At 41.7% G+C, this 13,290-nt stretch overlaps 1 protein-coding gene and 1 long non-coding RNA gene across 4 annotated transcripts in view; one reads left to right on the plus strand and one right to left on the minus strand.

Annotated features, from left to right (window-relative positions):
- The first annotated feature begins 1,479 nt into the window (after window positions 1-1,479).
- LOC112488643 (uncharacterized) lies at window positions 1,480-2,508 on the plus strand. Of its 3 annotated transcripts, none has more exons than XR_003052951.1 (2): window positions 1,480-1,769; window positions 1,908-2,508. It is a non-coding gene; the product is annotated as an uncharacterized LOC112488643 (long non-coding RNA). The 3 variants fall into 3 exon arrangements; XR_003052952.1 differs by having other exon boundaries at window positions 1,480-1,762; window positions 1,851-2,508; XR_003052950.1 differs by having other exon boundaries at window positions 1,480-1,762.
- A 2,702-nt stretch (window positions 2,509-5,210) lies between these two features.
- Window positions 5,211-13,290, minus strand: part of LOC103395571 (transmembrane protein 47-like) — a 10,274-nt gene continuing 2,194 nt past the window's right edge. Inside the window, exons 2-3 of the mRNA XM_025065867.1 lie at window positions 9,717-9,891; window positions 5,211-6,516 (exon numbers count right to left, since the gene is read on the minus strand). Coding sequence (XP_024921635.1) covers window positions 6,335-6,516; window positions 9,717-9,891 — 357 coding nt within the window. The 3' untranslated portion in view covers window positions 5,211-6,334. The remainder of the gene's footprint in view (window positions 6,517-9,716; window positions 9,892-13,290) is intronic.

The raw sequence follows: 13,290 nt of genomic DNA on the forward strand, positions 1-13,290 counted from the left end.
AAACAACTGGCTGTGACATTTTAACTCAAATGAACTCAAATCTGTTGGTCAGATAGAAAGTACAAAGAAAAATAAAGAAGGGAAATTATAATTGTAGAAAGTTTAAAAATCATCGCAGGTGTTTTTTTTTAGTAGAAACCTTCGACAAATGTGACTTTTCGAACTTTTGATCACCGTTGACTGTGAGACATCAAACTGGATCTGGGATTTCATGTTTACGTCCCGGTCTTTGTTACATGTTGGGAAACCAACCACCTGACTCCAACCCCGCTGGTGTTTACACTTTATCGGACATTCAAGGACCGGCAAGGTCAGTGAGCAGCTGACGGCTTCCCACTGCAGCTCCAGGCCTGGACTCCCACGTCTGTGGACCCTTCCATGTGGGTCAACAGGTCCTCATTAGACCCACAGACACGACTTCACTACTGGATTAAAACTAATGCATTTTTTTAGAGTCAGGGTTGAAGGCGACACCAATTCCATTGGCAGAGTTGATAACTTCCTGTTCCTCTTCAATGATCCATTCCATCAATAATATTCAGTATTTCTTATGACACACCCACTACAATCACATGACACACCTGGTATACAGTAACATGGGTCAGTGATTTATGTTTTTTTTTTGCTGTTAGCAAGCAAGCTGATTATTGACATGTTTACAATTCTGCCCTAAACTGGTGGATTTAATCAGTCATGACTGTTCCATCCTTTCACGGACATCAACTGTGATCTTACAGGGAGCTGAAGCAAAGAGGCTAAAGAGCCACATGTGGCCCAGGAGCCGCAGGTTGCACACCCCTGGTCTCTGGGCAGAACTCGTACTAATATGGTCTGCAGGTTTAGACAACGCAATTCTGACAAACACGGGATTAATTCAGCATCAATTTGGTCAACAAAACGAAGCGCAAGACGTTTTCTGTATTTTTCAGCTCAGGTTTTTCTCTCGTCGTGGGTTTTTATCTGGGCCACAGCCACGGCAGGAGCTGATTGTGCTGATTGTGCTGAAGAAAGAAACCCTTTTAGGGTTAATATGTAATTTTGGTGGAGCTTAGCTCCACGCAGGACTGGGAGCAGGGTAATGTATAGCCCAGGTGTCACTTCTCACTCCATTTATCTCAGGACCAGACCAGGAGCTGCTGCACGGCCTCAGGTCAGCGTTCACACTTTTTAGATTCTAGATTTAGTCTCGGTGTTGTTTCCTCAACTCGACTTTTCTAAAGAAAACTAATCATCAGAATTTATGATTATTTAAAATGAGTCAGGATGTAAACTTTGAAATTTGAAACAAGCTCAACCTTTGCTTAAATATGCTTAAATATACCGTAAAAAAGTTACTCTTTTTATGGCTATAGCTAAAATTACTGCAGTATAAAAAAAACGAACTGATAAAAGCAGCAAATACAAGGGTTTGAAAAGGATTAAACTTAGAAAAATCAGGAAAAGATAAAAAAAAAGTAAATTAAAAATTTGACAGTAAAAAAAAATTAAATTAAAAAGGTCAACTTAAAAAAATTAGGAAAAGATAAAAAAAAAAGTAAATTAAAAATTTGACAGTGTGAGCATTACAGGTTCAAACGTCACGACCAGATGTGCTGAGGTTTGTTGTCAAGGCAACAAAAACTCCAACTTTGTTGGAAAAGTTAATGAGCTTCTTCGTCTTCGTCTTCGTCTTCGTCGGCGAGACTGGGATCCAACGATCCTTCAAATCGACCAACCAAAACTGTGGAGCATCCATCTCAACCAGGATCAGGATATTTAACATGTAATGTGTATGTAATGTTGTATTTTTTTAAATGTATTATAGCATTAGTCAATAACAATATTTAACCAAACTCAAGTTGTCTTTCCAGACACCAGGACGTTTACGTCTGTCCTCTGGTCTCAGTAACTGGAATCTGTCCCTGCAGAGTCAAAGTGTGCAGGGCCTGACTGGTTACTGCACCCAGGGGTCAGCTGACCTCCCAAAAACAGCCACCCTGCAGCGTCTGCACCGAGCACCGCCGCCTCACTCTGATCAGGACGAGCTCTGAGTCACGTCATCTGGACCGAATTGTCTTCTTCTCTTTCCCCCCGCGGGCACAGTGAGCTGGATGTGGATTCGTGGAAGATGTTGTAATTTCCTGAGAATTCTTGGATCAGAGATAGAGAGAGAGAGAGAGAGAGAGAGAGAGAGAGTATAAACGCAGCAGCTGCAGCGTCAGCTGATTCAGTGACCTGGGAACGTGGTTCCGTCACATTATAATAGAGTTCCATGTTGTTGTTTCCACAGAACGCTGGATCCACCTGCAGAACACTTGTCTCCCCAAGTACCAGTACATGTACAGTACAGTACTATTACTCCATATACCAGGAACACACACACACACACGGAAAGCAACATAGCCTGCAGACGAAGTTTCAGATTCAGCTGAGTACCACTAGAGGGAGCTCAAGTACCACCCAGTGTACCCACACCACAGTTTGTCATTGATTCTATAGAATAAATAAATAAAACACAATGATGACAGATTGTTTAAAAAACTTGTTTTTTTTTTCATTTTTTACTTTATATTTTCTACTTAAAGGTACATTTTTCTCTGATAAAACTATTCACATGTGGTTTTCACCTGTCAAAAGTTCACGTTAGGAAACAGATGCAGTACTTTAGAGGTACTGTAATACTGTGTGTACAAGTGTTTTCAACGTAGGTCCATGTATGTATGTATGACAACACTGCCATTGCGTAATACTGAGGTCTTCAACGGTGAAGCTGCGACTTCTAGAGGATTTTAGAGGTACTGCAGGATGCAGGAGGTCTTTCTTTTTTCTTTAAAAAAAAAATTACATTTCCCCCCCACAAATATAAATATGTGAACCTGTGTATAATTGAACAGTTTGGTGTTAAGTGCCCAACAATGAGGTATGTGTTCACTGGGCAGGAGGTCTGAGGTCTGAGCTCTGTCTCTACCTCAGGTTCAAAAAAACATTGACCCCTGCAGTAGAGGCAGCTCCAAAGACCCTCGTGACTTTTGACCTCTGACCTTTAACACACACCAAAGTTAGAACATGTTTCATTTGAAACCGTGATATTAAAGAACAGAAAGCGAAGTCAGTGCAGGGACACACCGAGGTGGAACTAGAATTACTCCCCCTCTGTTCAACACATTTAATCTTCTACTCTGTTTAATTTACTTCACTCCTGGGACAAACTGAAATAATGCTTTCGTTTTTGTGTCCACCCACTCTGCTACAAAACCAGGTCACCTCCGAAAAACTGTCCCCAAAAAATTCCTGGGAGGTCGGGGCTATTCTAGGACAAGCGCTGACCTGGCACCTCGCTCTTTCACCGCCATCACGCTGTCCACAAAAGCCAAGCATGGAATTCACGTGGTGGAGAATTTGTCTCTTTACCACAGCAGGGAGTTGTCACACCGCTGCTGCTGCTGCTGCCACTGCTGCTGCTGCTGCTGCAGCAGAAACTATTTACCCCCAAAAACATTCTCAAACCAGCTGTTGCAGCTTCAGGTCTGTGTGGAGTGAAAAGAAAAATGTGTGGTGGGAGATTTCACAGCAGGCTGCTCAAGTGTGGAAGAGCCTTCTGTGCCACACAAAACACCCCGGGACCGGAGGTAAAGAAAAAAAATAAAAAAATAAAATAAACCACAGTCATCTATAAAACATGCATAAATAAACAGCCTGGAGTCAAATGAAGTCTCCACAGTGGATCGTCTGCCTCCACTCCCACCCACTGCCGACATCCAGGAACAGTCTCCACGATCTTCATCTTTTCTTCCTGGTCGTTTCAACATCTTTGTTTTATTATTATCATCATTTATTGGCATCGATGTCCAAACATTTTCACTTTGCCTTCACTTTCAGTTTAGAAAGTGTTTTTTCAGGATTGGGTTTAAAGTTATTTCAAATGATCAACTCCTGCTTCCAGGGCGTGTAGTGCTACTGTTATTTACTATTGAGATCACTATTTAAAAAAAAAAAAAAAAAGTGGGCAGTGGTGGTTTAGGAAGTGGACTTGGGTCCAGAATGTTTCAGGTTCGAGTCCACCAGCTGCCAAGTCGCTCTCAGCAACACAATGACAAGTAGTTATTTCTCTAGATATCAGACATAAATCCTAACCTTTCCTATAAAAAAATCCAATAAAAATAAAAAACACCACCAAACCCCAAAACCCCAGCACAAACAAACACAACATCATCAGGCTACAACATCAACACCAAACTGAGCTGCAGTCCAGCCTCTTGTATCACCTGCAGCAGCTGACGACCCTCAGCTGTGGGCGGACACACAGGTGGAGCTGATGGAGCTGATGTGGATCAGCACAGCTGAGCTGAATAGATGCTGATCACTGTGACAACACTAGTTCTGTGTCCATGACGCTGGTGTTTAACGGCTGAGGCTGATGAGGCTGAGTTCTCATCATCTGTGGATTAATCAGGAACATTTCACACCTGACGTGTTGTTCTGGATCAGTCGTAATGAAGGTGAGTTTGTTACTAACGTCTATCTCTGGGAGGACACAGGATATTTCACACTGTCAACAGCTGCAATAAGAAAATGTCATTTTAATTAGGGCTGTCAAAATTAATGTTGTTTTTGCAATAAATAACGGGTGAAAGTAATTATAAAAAAAACGACCGAAAATATGACATTGAATTTTGTTCTACTGCTGTAAAGTTTAATTTCCTTTCACCAAACGATGAAATGACTCATTAAAAAATTGAAAAAAATATAACAACAATACAATATTAGGGATGTCCGATATTAACTTTTTGCCGATATGGTCCAAACACTTCACCCGCAAAATACTATTAAGGGCCTGGTAATATTTATTTGTTTATCTGTACAAACCACTGTAACAGTCACTGGCACCAGCATTCTGCATACAATCCCCTGGTTGTAAAAATAAATTAATAAAATGAGTTGCAATGCTGCCATCTAGTGGCCTTCACCTTCATATACAGCAGTTTTCCCCCAAACCTATTTTTAGAGCAAACATCATTTGGACAAACTCAGGCGAGGTGTTTTCGGGTTTTCATTATCATTTTTTTCCCTCCGATAATGAAAACCCGATTCTTCCATATATTACATAATAATGCTAATATTGGGCCAATAGTATCGGTCGGCCGATATTATCGTACATCCCTACATAATATGTCAAATGTAATTCACGAATCCAGAAATCACAATGAAACATTAGACGACCCGCTGTTCACTTTAGTCCTGTGTTTTTATTTTTTATTTTTTTATTTTAAATAACATGTGACACTAACATCTTCATCTACAATAACTTACACTCATCAAACTCCCAAATCTACAGCCGCGTCATTTAATCTGGATTATTATTAGTAGTATTATTCCTCTTTATACACATTTACAACACAGGTTTCCAAGCAAACTACCAATCGCTGCTACTGTAGCGCCAGCGTATTTTACAGCCGTCTACTTTACACTTCTAAGAACAGAAGGCTTCGATTCATACATACACTAGTGTGCACAAGTCGTTACGTACTCGTATTTCTAAAAAAAAAGAAAAAAAATTACGTTGAATCTGATGTCTATTAAACTTTTAGAACATAAATATGTTTAGATTAAGAGGTGTCATTTGTTTATTAATTCTGTGGTAATCCTCAGGAATACTTTTCAAGTTCAGGATAAAATGCAGCCCCGAACTATGACGGAATTACGGAGGTAAAAAAAACCCCAAAATGTTATTACTCTAATACTGGCTTTACTTTGTTACTGACTATACTCCCAATGAGTATATATTATATATTTAGACTGCATGTATGTAGCATAACGCAGGATTTCAGGATTTCAGAGTTTTTTACCTGAAAGTGTAATAATACTATAAATACACAAAAAAGCTCGTCATCATGTAATGCCTCAAAAGCGAAAAAAAAAAAATTAAAAAAGGAAATGTCGAGATACTGAATTCATTTCAAACGTCCCTCCATCGTGCGATCACAATCCCGCTGTCTGGTTTCTCTGGCACGAGAGAAATGCAGGCGAACGTCCAATGAAAATGTCCGGCACTGGAGACTCCGTCTGGTCCACGACACTCTGCGCTTCGTCACCTCGCTGTTGATAAGCAGCGAGGCCGAGGTGTGTGTGTGTGTGTGTGTGTGTGTGTGTGTGTGGTGGGGGTGGAGGTCCCTTTCAAACAACCCTGGCATAAATCAGACCCACGAATGTTGACTAAAAATAACAGAGCGGCCGAGAGAGAGGGGAAAACAGAGTGGACGGGGGGGGCGGACGGGGGGGGTGGAGCACACCTCCTGTGTGTGCATCTGCGTCTGTGATGTGTGTACTTCCAGTAGAGGGCGTGGTGGCAGAGGACTCAGTACATGGCGTCCTCGTATATGTCCGTCCGTAGGCAGAAGAGGATTCCTGCTCCCAGCATGAAGATGGTGGCCCCCCAGCCCAGACCGTAGCCCCAGTTGAACTCGTGGTACGTCTGGAGAACCGTTCCATCGATGAACTTGATGGGGAAGAGGACCAGAGCGCAGGCCTGAAGAACCACTGGAACAGAACAAACAAAAACAAATAAATGAAATCAAATTTCCTGATGCAAATGACTCTGCAGGAACAAAGTGGTTTTTAGTGCATTAAAAATAGGACCTGAGACGAGGTGTCAGAACAAATCTTCCCACAAACCCAGCAAAGATAAAACACCATCAGTGAGGGCGTAGTAAAAACGGAACGGGTGTCAAACAGTGTGTTTAAAGTAACTGCTCTGACCAGACAGGTGCTATTTATACGACGACTTCTCTCTGGTGGATTTATGAGTCTGCTGCACCTCTGGATGAAAGGATTGAAAATAAATTACTTAAATAAATATTTAATGCAGAATTGTTTAATAACAAACACGTAAAATATGCAGCGAGGGAAGGACGAGTGGAGGGAAATAAAAAAAGAGAGTGAATCAAGAAGTGGAGAGTGAGGGAAAAGGAAAGGCCGTCTCCATGAAGATTAAGCACGGAGAACGTTGATATCCTCTGAAGCTCTGAAGCTATCGCTGAGAAGGTGTGGAGGATGTGCTGCACATTTTGAAAAGGAAAAAAAAAATCTGCAGCCAGGGAAAGAAGATTCGTGAAGGAAGTTTCTGTCGGTGAGTTTTGTGAGATGTTTTGATAAAAAGCAAAAAGATGATCAGAAGAAGTGGCAGAGAAGTACGTGAGGGTGGTGCAAATCAGTTTGAGGTAGTTAGAATGTTCAACCTCATTATCCCCAGGTAGCAATATGTTTTAGGTAGCAGAAAATAATCTGCAATAAATAAGACATCCATCCATCCACATCTTAAAGAAGTGGTCATCATGTTTGCAGACGACACCGTAATGTTTCCAGCAATAACAACTGGGTAAAATACTTCTAACACGACCATTTTTATTATGTCCTCATCCAAATGTAATCATTTCTAACAAAGTTTATTTTGAACAATGTGACATAAAACACTCGGTGTAGACACGAGTGTGTGTGGACTGGAAGTCTCAACATTTTTAAAAACATTCTTTCCTGAGGAACATAATGTGCTCGACCCAAAGTTTTCTTTTTCAGTTTGAAGACATCCTTCAAATGCGAGGCTTCCATAAAAAGACGGGGCTTTGAGAAAACAAATCTTTCCACGACACGCACGTCTCCCCGTGGATTTCATGTTCGGAGGGAAGTTAGGAGCCTTTAATGTGGCCAGTCTTTCCCCCCTCATTTTTGACTGACTCGAACTGCACGTTAACCACATTCAGAAGCGAAGGCCGCGCAGACACGTTGAGTCCTTGAAAATGCGGGACAGTTTTCCACGGATCAGTGGACAGTTTCCGAGTTTTCAGTCGGCTCTCAGTAATGACACGACTGTTACAGCGTCCGTGGCACCGCCTCGTCCCTAACCCTCGACTGTCGGTGACACTCGAGGCGGTCGAGGAATGTGTCGGCGTTGACTGAGCCCAGACTGACGGTTGAGCCGCACTGAGGTCATATTTCTGAACAGAACAGAAAGGAAACGGCACACAACCACTGACTCCTGGCCAACAGGCATTTAACAAGCGGCTCCTTCTGCCGCTCCACCTCCTGCTGCTGCTCCTTCTGCTGCTGCTGCTCCGAGGAGCGTGGCGTGTTCCTGTATGGAGACCTTGTTCACTGCAAGGCTCTTAAAGCAATTACGCACAGGAAAGGATAACACCGCCTGCCCACGCTCCTGGGTAAAAGGGGCCAACAGTCAAAGCAATAACCATTCCACTGACAGAACCAACTGGTCCTCAATGAATTACGTTTCCGGGAACAGGCCAGAACAAAATCTCCTTTATGTCGGCCTCAAATGTTCTTCAGAGCTACGACGCACAGCTTAGCAATAAAGTATGTTTTAATATCTGCCGTCTTCGTCCGGTACATATAACAGCAGCGAGAAGAAAAGTGGAGCCAAAAACAGTTTTCACTCCTGAATATTAATCATAGATAAATGCTTCAGGGAAAAGTTCTCTCAGTCTTCAACAAAGAACGAATGAAACCTCACTCGTTCTTTATGGGATTTTCTTTTCTTAGTGTCCGATGTTCTGCAACCACAACCGAGTGATAACTTTCTATTGGCTGTTAAAAAAAGACAGTTTAACAAGACATCAAATAGTTTCAACTGGACAAATTAAAGTGTTTTTGAAAAAGGAACGCTGTAATTACTGCAGTACTACTACCACACCCCTGTCGTTTTTTTTTTTGTTTTTTTTTACACTGACGTGATGTTTTATTTTGGAAGTTGACAGAGTTGTGAGCGGTTCGTTTTTCCCGCTCCATTGTTGGACTCAGATAGATCCGTCTCCACAGTGAACGCAGCGTCCCCGTCTCCTGACTTGACTGTGAATCCTTTTACGTTTTAATTGCATGTTTCACACGTAGGTGCTCCATCAGCCGGGTGTCAGAGTGTGGGTTCAGCCCTGGGCTGGTCTCACAGAGGCTGCAGGAGAGTCCTGATCCGACTGGGAGCCGTGTGGAGAGTAAGAACTCTTTGCTTCCATGGTTTTTTTTTTCCCCCCACTCCTAACTTTGCTGACTTCAGTGAGCTCGTAGTTCTGCTAAACTCTGTGGCTGTGTGTGTGTTTTTTTTTTTTTTCTTGGCACGTGAGTCTTCAGCTCCCCAGACTCCACACGCCGCAGAAAATATGAGCTCAACCAGCAAACGTTATTCAGCGGCTCTTTTATTAAACATAAGAAACCACTGTCGATATGGAAATCGTTGAGGCCGCGCTGAACGTTTATGCAGTATGTGCTGTTTATTTCTTCTTCCCAGTCTGTGCGAGTACCATGTGCTACGTCCTTGGATAAATATTCATATCAAGCTAGCCAAGGCCTAGCGCATGGCGGCCTTGGAATTCTATCGATGGGTGTTTTAAAATGCCTCGAAAGAACAGAGAGTACACTGTGGTTTACTGGAAGTGAAACAGGAAAAGTGGACCAAAAGTTTAGGGTACTTCCTTTAAAGTTAGATAAAGTTAGCTACAAATATGCCAACCAAAAGCTAATTAGCTAAATTAGCTCAGAAAAAGCTAAGTAAGTAATGTACATTTTTGATGGTTAAATGAAAGTTCAATTAAACAACTACATGGCAGAAGTAGCTAAAAGGAAGTCAGCTACGTTTGTAAATAAAAGAACTGTATTTAGAATGACATGACAGATAATTTTAGATCATTTCACATTAGGACTCTGACATGAGGTCGTAGAGTTCGATGCCAGCTCACCTGCAGTGAAGAGAAACACAGCCACCGTGCGGTAGTGCTGTCTCTGCGTCCCCTGGCACAGGGAGACCAGGGCCGCCATGAAGGCCGCCAGAGTGGCCACGGCGCCGGGCACTACGCGGGCAACAGAACCTCCATTCACAGGAGGGAGGAGGGGGGAGAGTGAGCCGTTGAACCACTGTGCTGAAAAATATCAAAACAAGAGCTGATCCTAAAGAATGAAGTGAGTGAAGCAGAAGGTCAGCGTTGACACGCGAGGTCGACTCAGACAGAACTGTGGAACAGTGAATAAGGTGATAACGTGAACATCTGCCTGAACTGAGGACAACGGGAATGTTGATAGAACCACAATTATCAACAGGAATGCAGCCCCAAACTGGCACAAAGCCTTCATTAATTATAAATTATTTTTTCACTCCTTAGACATGAGCGAAGAAAACTATTTGACTGATGAATAAAATCCATCCATCCATTCATTTATCCATTTCTAGCCAAAGAAATTTAACAACAGTCCAAATCAAACTCTCCCCCTTTGTCCTGCTCAGCCTTTTCCATCACTCCATTCCTTATTGAACAAACTGCTGGTTAGTTCAGCTAATTGCCAATAATTGCCGTCGACGGTTAGGCCGTAAAAGGTGTTTTTCTTAGAGCCGGAGAGTGTGACGTTAGCGACTTCTGCCGCTGCTGCCAACGTCTCTCATGTGGATTCAGTTGGTGGATTTTAACAGAACACTTTTATTCTATTTATTACAAACAGTCGTCGCCACTGGAAAAGTCAAACTCATCTCTTCCAGTGCGTCACAGAACTGTTCCCAGGAAACGAAGACCTCCTGCACAGAAGTGTGTTGTTAGAATGTCGTGTTTTTTAAATCCTTCAAAAAAAAAAAAAACTCAGCTTAATGTTTTATTCAGAAAAGTCTCCTTCCAGACAGAAATGTATTCAGGATAAAATGCTTTCTTTTTTTTTTTTCTCTCCCTGCAGTGAATATTCCTCTTTGATGTCCCCCACTTGTCGCCGTGTGAGTGAAACCTCAAAAGACTCGACGCGAAAAGAACATTTGCATTTGATGAAGCAAAACAAGGTCAGTGAAGAATCTGAGGGAAGTGGGGTGAGGTTGGAGGGGTGAGGCGTTTTACTGCCTCCATCTTTGGTCCAATATAGGGTTCTACAGGGATTTATGACCATCGTTCCAGGTTAGCATTTTTAACTTTTATTTACTTTTATTTTTTAGTTTAATCACAATAAACTAAATGACCGTTCAGATCTTCAGGTGAGATCTCCACATTCTCACATGTTCCTATATCGGCAGAGCGTATTAAACCCTGTTGATGCTCAGCTTCAATGGGGTTTTTTTCACTGCAGGGCTAAATGCTAACGTTAATAAAAGATACATCAAATTCAAAGAAGCTGTGATCAGATGGGATCCAGTGTTTTGTGATGATGATTGAACAAAGTGTTGTTAATACGTTAAAATAACAAAAAACACCAAATAACTTCCAGTTTTTATGTCCACTTTAAATACAATTATCCTCTTTTCCCCAGTTGTTTTGACTTTTTTGGCGCAGAATTCATATTTAAACAGATGGGATTAAAAAGAGCTTCACCAATTTCACAGACCAGTAACCACCCACTGTTGTCTGGGTGATTACTGGCTTAAAGAAGAAAAAATTGCTTTTGTAAAACTCAAAATTTTACTCTGACTCTATTATTATTATTCAGAAAAATTCTGCCCAGCAGCAGGAAATCTGACAGCAGAGAATATAGATTTTGAACTGTGACAACCCTACAAAAAAAAAATATATATATATATATAATATACATTATTTTCTCGTGTCACTTCTTGTACAACAGTGTTTCCATCGAACGTTCGCATCCTTTCCTGAGGCTGGTTCACAGCTCCACCAGAGTGCTGGTTAATTTTAGCACATAGCCAAAAAAAGAAGTAGAAGTAGAAGTTCTAATGTCATTGTACGTGACGTCCATGAATAAGAAAAACAATCATGGCTGTAACAAAAGTCCGACCTTACAATCCATTATTACTGTAACGTCTAAGTACAGGCTTAAACCCTATTTAAATATAAACCCCTTCTGCCTTTTCGGTGAACTGCACCTTTAACCCTTGTACACCAACACAGCCGTCTATAGATGCTGCTGCTGCTGCTGTTTTTAATGAGCTCCACTGACAGTCAAAGCTTCAAACCCGCCTCCTATTCAGCCCAACACATTCCACAGTATCAGAGTGCACTCAGTCACAGTATAATCCTGTTCACCTCTTTGTGTCTGTGCGTGTGTGTGTGTGTCTTTGTGTGTGTGTTGGGGGGTTCGAGAAACTCACGTAACACACAGAACTAAACCCCTGTTTTGTGTGAACTTTGATTTCCCTCCAAAACGTTGTTAGAAGTTAGCAGGTTAGCTAACAGTGAGCTACAAACCTGCACTTTATCGTCGTTTGTTTCTTAAGGTTTTTTCTTAAGCTTGAATTTTATGTCGAACATAAATCTCACCGGCTGATAATTTGAAATTGTTTTTTTTTTGTTGTTGTTGTTGTTGTCAGAAGAGTTTGTTCTTGTTCATAAAATGATTCATCTTTAATGTTTTCCCCATAAATGTTGAACTTAAAACTAGCGTTGGGATATATTTAAAAAAACATCCTCATCATTATCATTATGGGCTTTGTTATTTATTTACTTCAATACTGATGTTATTTTTTCAACACTTTATTTTGTGTCTAATTTAAATACTCCAAATGAATGCATTAAAAACCAAATCTACTCCTGTCTTGTTTTGGGAATCGCATATTATGCATCGTTTTTTCTTGTAGCATTAGAATTGACTATATATATATATTTTTTTTTTTCAAGTGCTTGAGTTAGAATTGACTATATATTTTTTTTTTTCAAGTGCTTGAATTTCTCTGCAGTTTTTCAGCTTTAAAGTTTTTTAGTTTTTTTTTGTTTTTTTTTTTGTACTGCTGAGGGAGATCCCACGTACTGCACCAGTCACCAGTCACATTCTGCTTTCTTTAATTCAGACTTTGTTGCTGCGGTGGGTGTGGGATGGCGTGGGGTGTGGACACACTCCTGTCATGTGGTTTCTCAGCTTGACAATAGACAACCTGGTGGGTCCAAAGCTGGGGATTTGGATGAGGGATGGGGGGAGAGAAGGGGGAGGAGGGGAGAAGGGGAGATCCAAAAGCCTTCTGCTGTTACCTCCTCACCTCCCCGTCTCTGACATTGTATTTAGAAAGAGAGACGCTGACGGAGGGAGAAGAAGAGTCAGTGTTTGTACTGTTCCCTGGTACTGTTCACTGGTACTGTTCACTGGTACTGTTCACCGAGGGTTGAGAAATAATAACTGTGTGTGTGTGTGTGTGTGTGTGTGTGTTGTAAGCCGAGCAGAGCAACAGTGTTCTGGTCGTGCTGTGACACCACGTCACCGCTCTGGTATGAGCGAGAGGGAAATGTTTCTGCGGCAGAAGAAACCGTGGACAACCCAGCTGCTGGACTCAGACCAAAGCAAACGATGGACGGAGCTGCCCGTCCACAAACACCCCTCTTTGTTTTTCCTTCTACAATG

The sequence above is a fragment of the Cynoglossus semilaevis genome, chromosome 19 (genome assembly GCF_000523025.1).
Source record: "Cynoglossus semilaevis isolate Cse_v1.0 chromosome 19, Cse_v1.0, whole genome shotgun sequence".
Taxonomy (NCBI): domain Eukaryota; kingdom Metazoa; phylum Chordata; class Actinopteri; order Pleuronectiformes; family Cynoglossidae; genus Cynoglossus; species Cynoglossus semilaevis.